A 14,785-nucleotide genomic window follows, 5' to 3' on the forward strand; every position below is an offset into this window, starting at 1 on the left:
TGTATTTTCAACATTTTATTTAGAAAATATTCGCCAGTTGAACACTGACACACATACTAACACGGACTTGCACTATCCGGTAATGAGAAATCACATATATACTATCATACAGTGTCAAGAATAAACTCTAACTGAGTAACAACTTGCTAACAACCGTCAATAGTGTGACACGGGACACATTAAACACCGTCTGATATACGTACGGCCTTCATATTACATTATATTTCATAGTTTTAATAAGATATATGAAATGACCTTAATAAACTCACATTACTAATAAAGTCCATCAAAGCGGCTGTAACTTAATTTGCAGTTTTCCCATAGCCTAATACTTCAAATTTTAAACTTTATGGTGCATTTTTAATATTACAAAATAAAAAGTTCACCAACTGGAACTGAATTAAACGGAAATACGATTGATCATAAATGATTCAAAAATTCAAAATCTATGCACGGTATCAGTTTGGCAGCATATTAATATCTTATTAAGGTCTATTTTTATATAAGACAGTTCCTTGTAGCCAGCAAGTATACGTACGCTCAGAGAATGAGTAATATGTCTACATTGTCACACAGCTTGACAAAACGACGATGTTTTACACCAGTCCTGTACAAGAATGTGTTTACAATAAAACAGCGAGTCTAGCACATTCACATTAACAGTCCTAACATTTTCCTATTGACTCACATAATGGTCCGATGGTTCAGAACGTCGCTAAAGTGAACAACGTAGTTTACATCATGGTTGTTACCTGTAAGAGTTGAAATATTCTATGGTGTGCTTATATATTTGCACTTAATATGAACAATTAACATTGGCGGATCTAGGATTTGACGTTAGAGTGGGTGTAACTTAGGGGCGTAACCTTTTGACTTTTGCAACCCCCTCACAACCAAAATAGGTTTGGTTTAGAATGGTGGGAGTCCGAAATGGTGCATTTTAAGCGTGTTTTATTATATGTTTTCAGATATTAACATAAAAGGTAAACTTTTGCGATTTAAGGGGGAAAGGCGCGCGCTGGGTACGCCCCACCCCCCTGGAGCCGCTTGTGACTTAAACAGTTTGCTCATCTTGTGAGAAATAACTGCAGATCAGAAGTGTTTTCGAGTAAACAACAATGACGTTAACAGCGAGGTTAACTTTAAAGATGCACTCTCACAGATTGAACGTTTTGACAACTTTTTTTATTTTTTGGAACGAGCCAATTTTGGCGGAAACGCATGGAAACCAGTTATATAAGACTGCTGACAAAAATTTAGATCGCAGATCTTTATAATTAAGTTCAAAAAAGTAAGTTTTATGATTTCTTTCCTAAAACGTTAGTAACGGTTTAAGCCATTAAACATTAATTTTTCGAACGGAAATGTGAACATCTGCGATCTGATCTTTTGTCAGCAATCTTTTATCATTGGTTTGCACATATTTACGCAAATATTTGCTCTTTCCAAGACAAAAAATAAAAAAAGTTGTAAAAACGGTATAGCTGGGAGAAGTGCAGCTTTAACAATGTTATGAAAAATCGACCAAGTATGTTTTAAAAAAGAAAAGTGAATGTAAATGAAATAATCGACGGTGTGTTAAACCTTAAATACAACTTATGTAACAGAAATTCTAGCTGAAAATGAGCGCATAACAAATTTTAAGTACTGAAATTGGTAAATTGTTTAAAAATAAACAAGCGATATAATAGACAATTCAACATAGCGATATAGCGTCCGTGACAATTATAAAAAATAACATTAAGTAAACAAAATAAATATTTTAACATGGTGCGTAAGTGCGAAAACAATGGTTAAGTTACTGATCATTTAACATAAATGATTTTTAGCTTACCAAATTACAAAAAAAATAACCACCGACAAACACACAATTTATTCTTAAGTCCGAATAAATAAATAAGCAATCGAACTGTTGGACGAATTCAAGTAATCAGTAGTTATCCTCAAAATGTTCATCCATCCATATTTAATGTAATCTTGGATTAAAAAAAAATAGTCCATCCTAAGCACAATGTATGTGTGAATGAAACAAGACCGACGCTGCAAAATTCCCGACTCATTTTTATCCACAAGATGAGGCAACAAATTGCAGTGGTTTGGATTTGGTTTGATGATAAATCACTCAGTCATAAAAAATAACTTCTGACCTACTGACCTATTTAAAAAATATTGTCGATCGGGTTCATCAAACTTTTAAACATGTTTTGAGAATGACCTTAAAATGAAATAAATTTCCCCATCCATTCAACACAAACATGCTTCGTTTACTTGGAAAGGGGTCACAACCTGTTTAGTATTTAGGTACAAGGACTAAATGACAACATTAAACACCTAGAACTATCACTGTGTGACATCTACAGTTCACATACACATACGAAATATGTACGGATAAAATATATTCGGATTGACAGACTGTTATTTGTTATTACACAGCAAAAATTACTTTCGATATTTTTTAATCTCAAGTGAATGTGTTATAAAATAAACAATTTATCTTAAGATTGACGAATGATTCAACCTTCAACAGAGCTGTAATATTCCACTTTCAAATAAAGATATTTTTTCTATTTTTAATCAGTAAACAGACTTAACTGATTAGACACGACAATATATACAAATAGTTTTTTTTTGTTTTCAACAAAACATATATCACATTTATATAATTCAATATCCGAAAAAACCTGTTCTTGAGCTTTTGGCAAAATCATGAAGATCAGAGTTTGGCACATTTTAAAATGTACCGTATCTTACAGGTCAAAGTAACGTAGCTTACATAACAAAGTAACGTATTTTTCGAGTATTTGTCATTGACATATTTTATTGAGTTTAAACAGAGAATGTTATGTTTCTAACAGGAAAAAAACCCACTAACATGTCGTACAAGTCGTTTAGTTAAATCATCATTTTATTCGCCATGTTAATTTTAAATACTTATATTATTTAATCCATCACGTATTTTACAGTACAGCTGAAAAAGCTAAACAATATTTCATAAATAACATATTTACAATTATTTTACAAAACATTTACATCAATGAAAGGGTCTTCCTTTACAGAAAATAACACCTTTATCTAACAACCACTGGCGAAATTCCAGCACTTTCAAAAGAAAATAATTCATATGTTTAGATGCGTCAACTAAGTAGTAGAAGTTCAAGTCAGGGCCCAGTGCCGGTAATAATAAAACAATTTACGCCATTTCTTGACTTAAGTGAATTTCCTAAGATTTACATTGTCAAATTAAAAGAGGAAAATAAGTGTTGTTCTTAACATTAGATTATATATCTTCAATCAAATCAATGGAAATAAGGATTTCAATTATTATGAAGCGATTAAATCATATAAAAAGTGAGATACTTTACTTCAGAAAATGTCTTTAGTTAAATGTCTTCAGAAGTATTAAGTTTTATGAATATTGCCTCTGTTCTTTTTTTAACAATACACAATGGATATATGTTTCTGGTGCCGTATTCAATAAGCATCTTAGTGAATATTTTCAACTTAGAGATAATTTCGTATTTTTTAACAATATTAATTTTCAATACCTGCTACTTTTCTTCCGATTTATTTATATGGATATATTATTAAGACCACTTTCTTGCTTATTTATATATTTTTGGTGTACGTACATTGTTTTCTTAAAATTCAAAAAAGAAAATGGTTATTTTTCACTAAGGTAAAAATTGTTACTAAGATGCTTAATGATGCTTCACATACATTTCCACAGAACATTAAGTGTACATATAACATCAAGATTTGCGTAGGTCATCAATGCTGATACCATACACACTATTTATCTTATCTTATCTTATCAGTATTTTTGTCACTTTTGTGTTAATCTACATAATTGCAAAAGTACCAGTGATATAAAATGATATCGCGTATTTGAAAGCTATGTTAAATGCATCTGAAAGGTTTGCTAAGAACAATGTCTTCATTGATGAGTCAATAACTGATGGGCATTGAGCCAGAAAACTCAGTTATAGTCATATTTATACAAATGAATATTGCTAGTTCGTGCAGTACACATTTCCAACTACAGCTACAACCATATAGATAAAACACAGAAAAGCACCCTCTTACATTCTAATAGTGATACTTAACATGGTCTTATTGTAAGCGGGTCAAATCCAATATATTGATAAACATAGAATATTCTACGGCTGATTCCTTAACTAACATGGTCTAAATTGTCATGACGCGGGTCGAAGCCCATATTTTTTCTACACAGGAACATGTTTATTTCTCTGAACGACGGCCTCTCGCTTTCTTGTCTATTCCAACATTCACACATCAAATCGTATATCTCCTTGGGACAGTTTGGAGGATGGGAGAGCACGACATGTTCATTGTCATTTCTGTAATAATGTCCGGCATTTGAAATCACTTCCTCGTCCGTCAGTCCCTCGAACGGCTGCTCTCTAGCAAAGGTAAGAATTTCCCACAAAGTCACCGCGAACGACCAAACATCACTTTTAGTTGTAAACTTGCCCTGGAAAATTATTAACACACACGTTAAAGTCTATTAGAACATTGTTTTATAGTAAGCCACCATTTAGACATGTGTTTGTTTGCAGAAGTCCGGGCGACTCAACCAAAACAGCTCCGAACCATAATATACCCTGGAGCATGCATCGTGTTTGCTGTAGAATTCTTTTGCATTGGGCCTGAACAAAAACTTCTGGTTCGGGTTCCTGACCCTACCCACAAAATATGCGCCGATCCTACCGTTTTTACAGTCAATTGGTATTTTTTTTAAACTATAAATAAAATTGTGTGTACGTTTTAATATGTAGTTTAAAAAGCTTTATGCTTATAATGTCTGAGCTAAAATACTGATATACAGTCGAACCCCGTTGGCTCGAGCTCCCAGGGACGAAAATACCTCGAGCTTCGGAAAATTCGACCCAAACGGGAATGCTTACCTTCAATATACATTAATCGGTCCTGTACATCCAGATCGAGCCAACGAGGAATTCGAAGCAAGCAAGTTCGATTAAACGGGGTTCGACAGTACTAATGACTTTAACACCATTATCCTATTATGGCGGTAACGTTCTTTCATATAGCTTAATATTTTTTTATAAAAAGTTACCTAACCTAGCGGTTTTTAGTCAAGATGTTATTTTAACCAAACTATTTTTGTTGGCTTCACTGATCTAAAAAGACGTGGATCAGGCATTAAAAACCTCTCGGCCTACCTAACCATTGCCAATCATCTGGTTCGGGCCACAGCAAACAAACATTGTGTATGGATGGTCCTATTTAATTTGGTAAAGCCTTAAGTACAACATAGTTATGAGCATGAGTGACATGAGGTAATGATGGTAAGAAAAGAATGATAACATACACATATACATGTAGATTGCCAATTCTAAAGCAACATCTTCATTCAAAATCAAAGTTATCCATGCAAAGGGCGAAAAAATGTTATTTCATATGTTGTTTCGGAAGAAAACATTCCAAACAAGAATATAAAAACTTGCTTAAACATGCATCAGAGCTAATGAATACAAAAAGTTAATAACACTATATCAGTATACAATAATTCCCAGCTATATATCATATAGTATAAATGGAGATATGAAAGCGAGAAAGTTATAACTGACAGTTTTATAGACAAGCAGATCGAACCTTTTCGCTTTTATCCCTCGCCTTTATTTCAATCCCTTTAAAACCTTACCAATAGGATTGACTCCCATCCCATCCAACGAATGGGCAAAACAGCCCGACCCTCGATCCTGTAGTAATCTGCGCTGTATAGGCTTCTACTCATCCCAAAGTCAGAGATCTTGATTGTACAGTAGGAGCCAACCAGGCAGTTTCGAGTGGCAAGGTCACGGTGCACCATGTTTAAGGATTCTAGATACTTCATACCCGATGCAATCTGCGATGCCATGTAGACCAGGCATCCGTAGCTGCAATCAGAAACATGCTATGATTAAGAGAAGTAATAAAATAATAGAGCGACAATCATAACTTACATATACAAACACTATGTAAATAGCAAAATCTGGGGATCGAGAAAGAACGATATTATAGAAAGCATACATGTCGACTTTAACCTAAATAACATATTTTGGTCCATATTTCATAATGTACGGTGTTCATATAAATCATTTTTGAAACTTTTAACATACCTGTATTTTTGCTTATATATTGCGATGGTAGAAAGTTTATTTACATAATTATGTAACATATGATTAAACAATAACTGTATTAAACCCCCGCATTTATTATGGTTCATAACTTGACTCAAACAAGCACCAACCTTAGTACTTTGGCATTAGGGGTCGGTATTTGGGTTTCGGGGACGTGTTCAAGTAGGAATTGGTTGAGGTCCCCATATTTCATGTATTCTACGATCATACACAAGGGCTCCTCGGTTGTACATACACCCAGCACGCGGACAATGTTAGGGTCCTTCAGCATAGACATGACCTTCATCTCACGGTGGAAATCAGACCTATCGAAAGATAAATGTGTTTTATTAGGTGATTGGTTCGTTATTTGTATATGTACATGTTTTTCTCATCAAAACCTTTATATAATTGTACAGATTTAAAAGTCGAAGAGACTAGTGTTCAATATTTTGGTCTCGACTATTTCGTTAAGTTCTTGAAACTTCAAGAAAATTGGCAACAATCTCCATGGCTAATACGATTACATTCTATGAAAGACTTAAATGCAATTTAAAGATATATGATTCGAGATGAACCAACATTTTCGCCAGCTATAAGCATCCCTTAAACATAGTTGTATAAAGCACATGCATGTTTAAACACCACAACATAAAGAAAACGTCTATGTATCAAGTCAGTACTTTGCGGACCTGGCCCTGTCCTCTGCATTCTTCCTCAGGATCTTGACGGACACGAGGACGGGTCCCGACTTCCGGCGCGCCATCATATACTCTCCGCCCACCGGATCCTGGAGACCGAACGCCTCGCATAGGTGAACCTGCATGGGGGTATTTGTGATTCTTGTTATTATACATTCCAGAAAACCTTTTTCGTATAGAATTAAAACTTAAAGGACTTTAAATGAATTGATCAGAATTACATTTGTGGCAGAATTGAATGAAACTGATTTATTTTGTTCAATAATGTATCGGTGAGTATCCTTTTTCCTATTAAACACTTATAACGGTTTCGTGTTAAGATATAGAATCAATTCATAAAGCTTTCATTATTTATCAGCGATCTATTTATGTTTTTTTAAAAGCATCTCTCTTAACAATAATTTTAACAACCATGCTCAACTATCATTTTGAATAATTTTTACAACCTTTAAATGAAGGTTATTTATCAACATAATGTTTATCCAATGAGAAGGCAGTATTTAACAAGTTTACCAATACATTTATTTGCGTAAATCAGCAATCAGCTGTTATTGATTTTAATCAGGTGAAGCGGTATATATAAACAGTGACTGGCCCAGTTCATTGGTAGTTTACATAATATATATAAGACCACTAAATACTTAAAGAATGTAAGTACGATCTTACACAATATAAATGGTATTGCTACTACGTAGCATCAAACCATTTATTTTTGCAAGAACCTACTTACAATCTCTAACTATTACATAGTATCATTAATTTTAACTCCTTAGACAAATGTTAAATTCCCCAAACATTCTATGGCAACATTGAAACGTCTGGCTATGTATAAGGCAATACAATTTTGCATAAAGATTTTAACTATAATCCCTCGTATGGGAAAAATAGTTTTCTTGAAATTAATTCAAGCTACTTAGATTTCCCTTTTCTATTTATCTTGTGTAAGATTTTCTTAAATGATAGGTTTTAAATATTTCTTCGTCTCAACGCTTAAAAAAGTTTCAACTAGGTTATAAAATCTGTCACCTTGGCTGTAATTCTATAATAGAATGGCCGCATGTATCCTGTTTTGTACATTAATTATTATATTATGTTTTAAAGCTGCACTCTCAAGGATTGAACGTTTTGACAACTTTTTATTTTTTGTCTTGGAACGAGCAAATTTTGCGAAAATTCATGGAAACCAGTTATATAAGACTGCTGACAAAAGATATATCGCAGAGATTTAAATTTAAATTCAAAAATTGGTGTTTTATGCATTTATCTTAAACCCTTATTGACGGTTTAAGCCATAAAACATTAGTTTTCGAACGGAAATATGAAAATCTACGATCTGACTTTTTGTCAGCAATCTTATATCATTGGTTTGCAGATATCTACGCAAAAATGTGCCCTTTCCAAGGCAAAAAATAAAAAAAATTGTCAAAACGTTCAATCTGTGAGAGTGCAGCTTTTACTGAATTGAATATATGTGGATGGGACTTTAATAAATAAATAAATATACTGTGTAACCATGAACGTTTAAAGGGCATTTACCCATAATTATTTTAGCCTCCAAAAAATAAAGGCATCAAATGGCTATAACAGAGACTTGGTAGCCACGACTATATAAACATATATATATATATATATCAAGTAATGAAATCGAGAATTTTATCGACTGGTCATACCTCACCAAACTCTCCCTCACCCAGGACCTCAACAAATCTGAGATTCCGGCGGGGAAACTCCACGAGGGCGCAGTCCACGCTGCTGACTAGAATGTCGGAATTTGGCACAGCGTAAACGTTGTTTCCGCTGACGCCCTGTAGGCTAGGAATGTTGGGTACACATGAACTGATGACGTCACACGCAGCGTATAGCGCGTCATAGTTCGGAGGTTTATCCAGAGCGTTCAAGCTGTTGTTCTGCTGTTTGGATTTGATTGAGGAATGTTGTGACGTAGTTATGGGCGTCAGTGGTGACGTCACAGGCGGAAGAGCTACAATTAAAGGTGGTTTGAAGTCGTCAAGTTCCTCGTAGAAGTAAGAATTGACACCGACGGCTGTGCGGAAACAAAATAGAAAGCATAAGCAAAATAAACGAACAGGTAGGTGAAAACAAGCGTCCAGTGACAGCCAGAACAAACATTTTAAGATTCTCATCCCAACTTTCCGCGCATGTTCGACCCCACCCCTGCCATTTATTTTTGAAAAATGACGTTGAAATATAGAGAAAAGCGCAAAACCACTTAAAAAAATTATACGTATTTTATCCTTTTTCATCCCTGCCCCCCAGATCTACACAACTTTACCATTTTTTACCCTACCCCCAACAGAAAAACAGCCACCCTCCCGAATTTCATTCAAATACGGAGGATAAGAATCTAAAAATAATTTGTTTCAGATCCAGGCTTAGTTTGCAATGTTTATAGATCTATGGAAACGATGCAAAAAGCAGTTAAATTGTTGCAGAAGAACCAAAGAAACGTGCTCATAAGAAGCTATTCAGAATATCAGCCAAGCAAGTAGGTGAGGAATACAAATATATTGCCACTGCTCTATACATGAATACGATATTAAACAAATTGTGATGCACAACATAGGGAGACAAGGTTTAATAGCTCTCTAGATATAAAGAATTAATGTACTACTAACAAAGCAGCGATTACAATGTTTAGAAATGACGATGTTTGTGTGATTTCAATGGTGATGAAATAGATACATATACATTTACCACAATGATTAGGGCGTAGCTAGGGTCTTCGCGTAGAATACGATTATACTAGTATGGTAAGAGTTACAAAATTCATCGAATTTGGCTAAATTGTTCAGCAGACTCTTTTGTTTGTGGCCAAGTTTTGTGACTACGTTAAGGCTGTGTTATGTTATCACAAGTTACGCCCTAACTTTCTAAATAACCATTACAATATTTAATGCGTGTTCAAAGATATGTAATTCCATTTTTTTAATTACATATAGGGACATGTGTGGCTTCATTATCCAGATTCGTACCATAATGTGTACAATTTTTTTTCATTTCGTAACTTAACTTATAATAGTCCGTTAATCTTAAACTAAAACATAATAGTCTAAATTGGATGGAGTAATCCTATCAGAAAGGTATATGAGTGGTTGTCAATATCCAATTAGTCAATCTTATGGTCATACATCATTGACTCCATTCACTGTATAGTTCCGTTATTTATTTGGAGCAATCCGATTAGCTACATCGTTTCTATATCTCCTTAAGACCAGTATTGAATACTACTCATGGAAATAACAACGAATAAAAAGAGGATCTTTCTCACCTTTCCCATTAACGTCTTTCACCCGTTCTTCGTCCTCAGTGGCTACGCCATTGTACACGTTTCCATTGGAGACCTTCCCGTTGTTCATGTTATTTTGAAAGTTATTCAGATTTATGTTCAACACAGTGTCTGACACGGGTTTTAAACTCTGTCTGTTCAAGTTTCGGCGTCTTTTGTATCGCACGATAATAAATATTACGACAATTGTCAGTATCACTATAAGCGCTGCAAGCGCCCCGATGATTATGCTGATGTAGTCCTCGTTGGCAGACGCTTTCTCGCCAGGCGTCTTTGAGATGGTGTCGGTTTCCCCGGAATCTTGGTAAAGACCTGATAACATAGACATTATTTGTATTATCAGTTAAAATTAATTCATTAACACTTTTAATAATCACGCTTATCTGTGATTATGAACGATCTGAATTACTGTAAAATGTTGTTTTCTGCGAAAATACAGTCGAAACTCGCTATATCAAAATATGTTATTTCGATGTTCTGGTTATGTCGAAATTCTTCAAATGTGTTTGGTTTAGTCTTTTTTTTACACTTTTTATATTTCTGTTACATCGAATGTTCGTTGTCTCGAAGTATTTTCCGAGGTTTCAACGTCTTCGAAATAGCGAGTTTCAACTGTAGTTTATTTAATGCAAGCCTCAAGCCAACACGCTTAACGGTTATTTAAATATTACAAAGGTCATCTTTTCATGTTGTTTTAAGCAAGTAATGTACTGACTACGGATCCATTGCCAGCATCTATCCGCTTAACTTGAACATTGCAAATTCGAAATGGAAGTTAACTATCCAAGTCAAACGTAACATCAGATGATATATACAGTCAAGCTCACTATGTCGAAGTCGTTGGGACATCGGGAATTACTTCGAGATAACGAACATTCGATATAACCGAAATATAGAAAAAACGTATAACTTGACCGTAAACATCGAATAAAGTTCGACTTATCCATGACATCTCGATAACAGAGTTCGACATAGCAAATTTCGAACACAGTAGTATAAGAGAGGTCATTACCTGGGTCGGCGGACTGTACATCCACATTAGGTATACTCTGATCGTCGTTCATCGTGTGTTTGATGCCCTCTGTCGGCTCGGGGCTCGGCAAAGCCGTTGGGGAAGAAAGTTCGACCGAGAAATTACCTTCAGCTGGTACTGTAATAAGAGTAAGAATCTCTACTAAATATTTATAAAGAAAACTTATCCGACTGTATTCATTTTCAGTTTCATGAATATCCGAAGCCGGCACACAGCAAAATATGATAGTAAAGTTCTTTATTTCACAACGATTATGATTTAGGTTATAACATTATTTTAATCATTCTCGTTTGCATTATTTTACGCAAGAGTGTAGTCTTGTGTTGTTGAAGAAACTGGAGTACCAAGAGGAAACCCTCTGGTCCGGCTTGGTGACCACAAACCAAGCTCACATGCGCTCAGACTGGGAATCGAACCCTTAGTGAGAAGCGAGTGCGCTTACCGGACATCCGTAAGTCAATGGTCCAGTATGTATTACATTGGTAATTATTTTTTATTGTGTCTCGCTTAAAATAAAACAACATATCAGACATTAAGGCGTGTGTCTCCAGTTTCCCAACCGGCCATTACTATTCCCACCCGGCCTGTTGCTTTGCCACCTGATAAATTAGCCTCGTTGTATATTATATATATAATTAAGTTATTCTTTTTATCATGTCATGAGGAATATTTGTGATCAAATTACTAAATAATTGTATTGAATCATGAATCCTAAAAAATCAGATTCCGGTAGTGACCTGTTTTTTTTCTGTGAAATCGTAACCAAACAATTGAATTATTGTCCTTACCTGAACCAAACTCTACCTCACTAATCATAATCCATTTCACGTCATAATAGAGCATGATCTTCACAAATTTGCCCACATTGTATTGTAAGTCAATCTCCACATCTCTACTCGTCTCGAACGCCGTATCCCGAATATAGTCATAAACAACAGGGGTATTCGGATAGAATTTCCCGCCAATACTGAAATATATCTTCGCCTGGTTGAAGACGCGAATGTTCTTGGAGAAATAGTTGTTGCTATTTATAGTAACAGAAGAAAAGTTCCGAGGGGTCTCGAACATGAAGATGAGTTCGACTGGTGCAGCTCCCGCCGTTGAGTCGTTCCTCCACCCCACCCACTCGTAGCCCTTGATATTTGTGTCCTCGGAAGCCAACCGGAAGTTGGCGTCTCCTGTAAAATAAACATGTGCGTTATAACTAAATGTATGTCCTAAAATATTGGCGGAAATTTGCACCACAACATATTATATTTTATCAATGCCAGAGGAAGAGTCAAAGTATTTTATTTGTTGGTTGTTTATTTGAGTTTATCAAGGTCTGCTCCCGCCTATTGGCTGCATTATGGCTTGACCCCGCTGTGGCGCGGACGTGCTCGGTGTGACGCGTTGATACACGGGATACATCTTTTCTGGGTTTAACCAGTACTTAATCTTCCAAACGCCGACCTTCAGCACCCGAAGTAACCGCTCTACCACTAAGCTCTAGGGACGGTCCAAATGACAAGTCAAAGGGCAAGAAATCTTAAACATCAGTAGCTCACGAATAAAACATCAAACACTGTGTTTGATCGAGTAGTTCAGTATCAAATTTTGAAATAAATGCTGTTCAGTTAAAGACGCATTTTCAAAGTATCAAAATAAACAATCATAGCGCTTGTTGAATAACTTAACATACGACTGTCAATCAGTTGAATCGATTTGTGACAACGCCGTCATATAATGAATCGAAAATGGGAGCTTATTTTCTAACGCGGCTGACAAGTCAAATTAATTGTCTGTACATAAAAAAAACACTTTCGGCTTAGTCTTCATGATCCAAGCGGATATGTACGCCATGTTAATATGCTGTGTTTCTTGTTGTATACATTTTGCCACTTCTAAAATATAAACAACTCTCCCATTGCTATAAGAAGTGTTTTGTTTCGCGTTTAATACGAGTTGCTTCCCTTACATAACATAATACAACTCTCTAGTGACATTGGCAACAATTTAAACAACCGTCGACTAACTTTTACCATAGTTTTTTTTTGTCGTCGGAAAGTTGTCCACGCTTTAGGAATATTTTAAGGGTGTCGTTGTTAGTTAAATGTAAACAGTCCTATAAAAACGTAGGCTATAGTTACTAAATAGAGGTAACAAATAACGCCGCCGACGACAACTTTACCTTTCTCGCCGTCGGTAAGCTGCCCAAGCCCACGGGACAGGAATGTGTCGTCGGGATCCCGTGTCCCGTCGTAGGTGAAGTCAAAAAAGTTGTTCTCCGACCCCCTGGTGTCGCCCTGTCGCATTGCGTACGACACAATGCCATCTGAGGAAAAGAATTATAATATATGTACGTTCGTAGTTTTTTTTTTCTCTTAAGACCAGTATAATTAATAAATTTGTACAGCAGATGTCTCCCTGCCGATTTGATTGCGACATGAAACCGCCAGTGGAGGGAGAGGTTAGGAGTGGTGCTATATGGATATATTATTACATTTTGACATTAACCGCAAACTGAAAAAAAACAAAGTTCATAAAAAAAGATTGATAACATCATGTTATTTTCTTTTAGAACTAGTATAATAGTAGAAAGGAGTATTAAGTACTGGAATTAAAATGTGAATTTAGACATAAAAAGTTGAATTTGAAAAAAAAAGGATTGTTCTCGTAAACTCTCATGTTATACCATTAAATTGCTACAAATAATATAAACTCTATTTTTATTTAAATAGGTCTATAGCTTTCTCAGAAGTATTGACTACCCTCGCAAGTCAAGCTTAATATTACATATTTTTTATGATAATTTCCAGGAAAGTAATACGTATAAATAAAATACGTATACTAATATGTGCAAAAAAATCAATGCATTTTAGACCTTAAGCTGCCAATTGATTCTGCTCCCCCCAGTGGGAATTTTGAAGGTTATGATTTTTTATGCTTAGCTGTTACTAATTTTGAGACCGGTATGTCTTGATTAACAAATAACAAGTATATGGTTTATATCTATAAGACTCTGGTAAAAGTTTGCAGTACGAGGTACAATATAGCACAAAGTGTAAAGAACTTACGTCCATTTAGGCTGTTGGTTATGAAAGTTACGTCATATAAGGCTGTTGGTTATGAAAGTTACGTCCATTAGGCTGTTGGTTATAAAAGTTACGTCCATTAGGCTGTTGGTTATAAAAGTTACGTCCATTAGGCTGTTGGTTATAAAAGTTATGTCCATTAGGCTGTTGGTTATAAAAGTTACGTCCATTAGGCTGTTGGTTATAAAAAATACGTCCATTAGGCTGTTGGTTATAAAAGTTACATTCATTAGGCTGTTGGTTATAAAAGTTACATCCATTAGGCTGTTGGTTATGAAAGTTATGTCCATTAGGCTGTTGGTTATAAAAGTTATGTCCATTAGGCTGTTGGTTATAAAAGTTACGTCCATTAGGCTGTTGGTTATAAAAATTACGTCCATTAGGCTGTTGGTTATAAAAGTTACATTCATTAGGCTGTTGGTTATAAAAGTTACATCCATTAGGCTGTTGGTTATGAAAGTTGTGTCACATTAGGCTGTTGGTTATGAAAGTTACGTCCATTAGGCTGTTGGTAATGAAAGTTGTGTCAC

At 35.2% G+C, this 14,785-nt stretch overlaps 1 protein-coding gene across 3 annotated transcripts in view; it reads right to left on the reverse strand.

The window, feature by feature from the left end:
* LOC128224096 (discoidin domain-containing receptor 2-like) overlaps nucleotides 1–14,785 on the reverse strand; it is an 83,984-nt gene continuing 69,199 nt past the window's right edge. Inside the window, exons 6-14 of one of the 3 annotated variants that reach the window (XM_052933757.1) lie at nucleotides 13,352–13,495; nucleotides 11,970–12,359; nucleotides 11,161–11,298; nucleotides 10,131–10,460; nucleotides 8,512–8,822; nucleotides 6,824–6,960; nucleotides 6,272–6,466; nucleotides 5,684–5,918; nucleotides 1–4,492 (exon numbers count right to left, since the gene is read on the reverse strand). In XM_052933757.1, the coding sequence (XP_052789717.1) occupies nucleotides 4,172–4,492; nucleotides 5,684–5,918; nucleotides 6,272–6,466; nucleotides 6,824–6,960; nucleotides 8,512–8,822; nucleotides 10,131–10,460; nucleotides 11,161–11,298; nucleotides 11,970–12,359; nucleotides 13,352–13,495 (2,201 nt within the window). In that variant the 3' untranslated portion in view covers nucleotides 1–4,171. Of the gene's footprint in view, nucleotides 4,493–5,683; nucleotides 5,919–6,271; nucleotides 6,467–6,823; nucleotides 6,961–8,511; nucleotides 8,886–10,130; nucleotides 10,461–11,160; nucleotides 11,299–11,969; nucleotides 12,360–13,351; nucleotides 13,496–14,785 lie in introns of all 3 variants that reach the window. The other 2 variants (XM_052933756.1, XM_052933755.1) reach the window with 2 other exon arrangements.

Source organism: Mya arenaria, chromosome 17 (genome assembly GCF_026914265.1).
Source record: "Mya arenaria isolate MELC-2E11 chromosome 17, ASM2691426v1".
Taxonomy (NCBI): Eukaryota; Metazoa; Mollusca; class Bivalvia; order Myida; family Myidae; genus Mya; species Mya arenaria.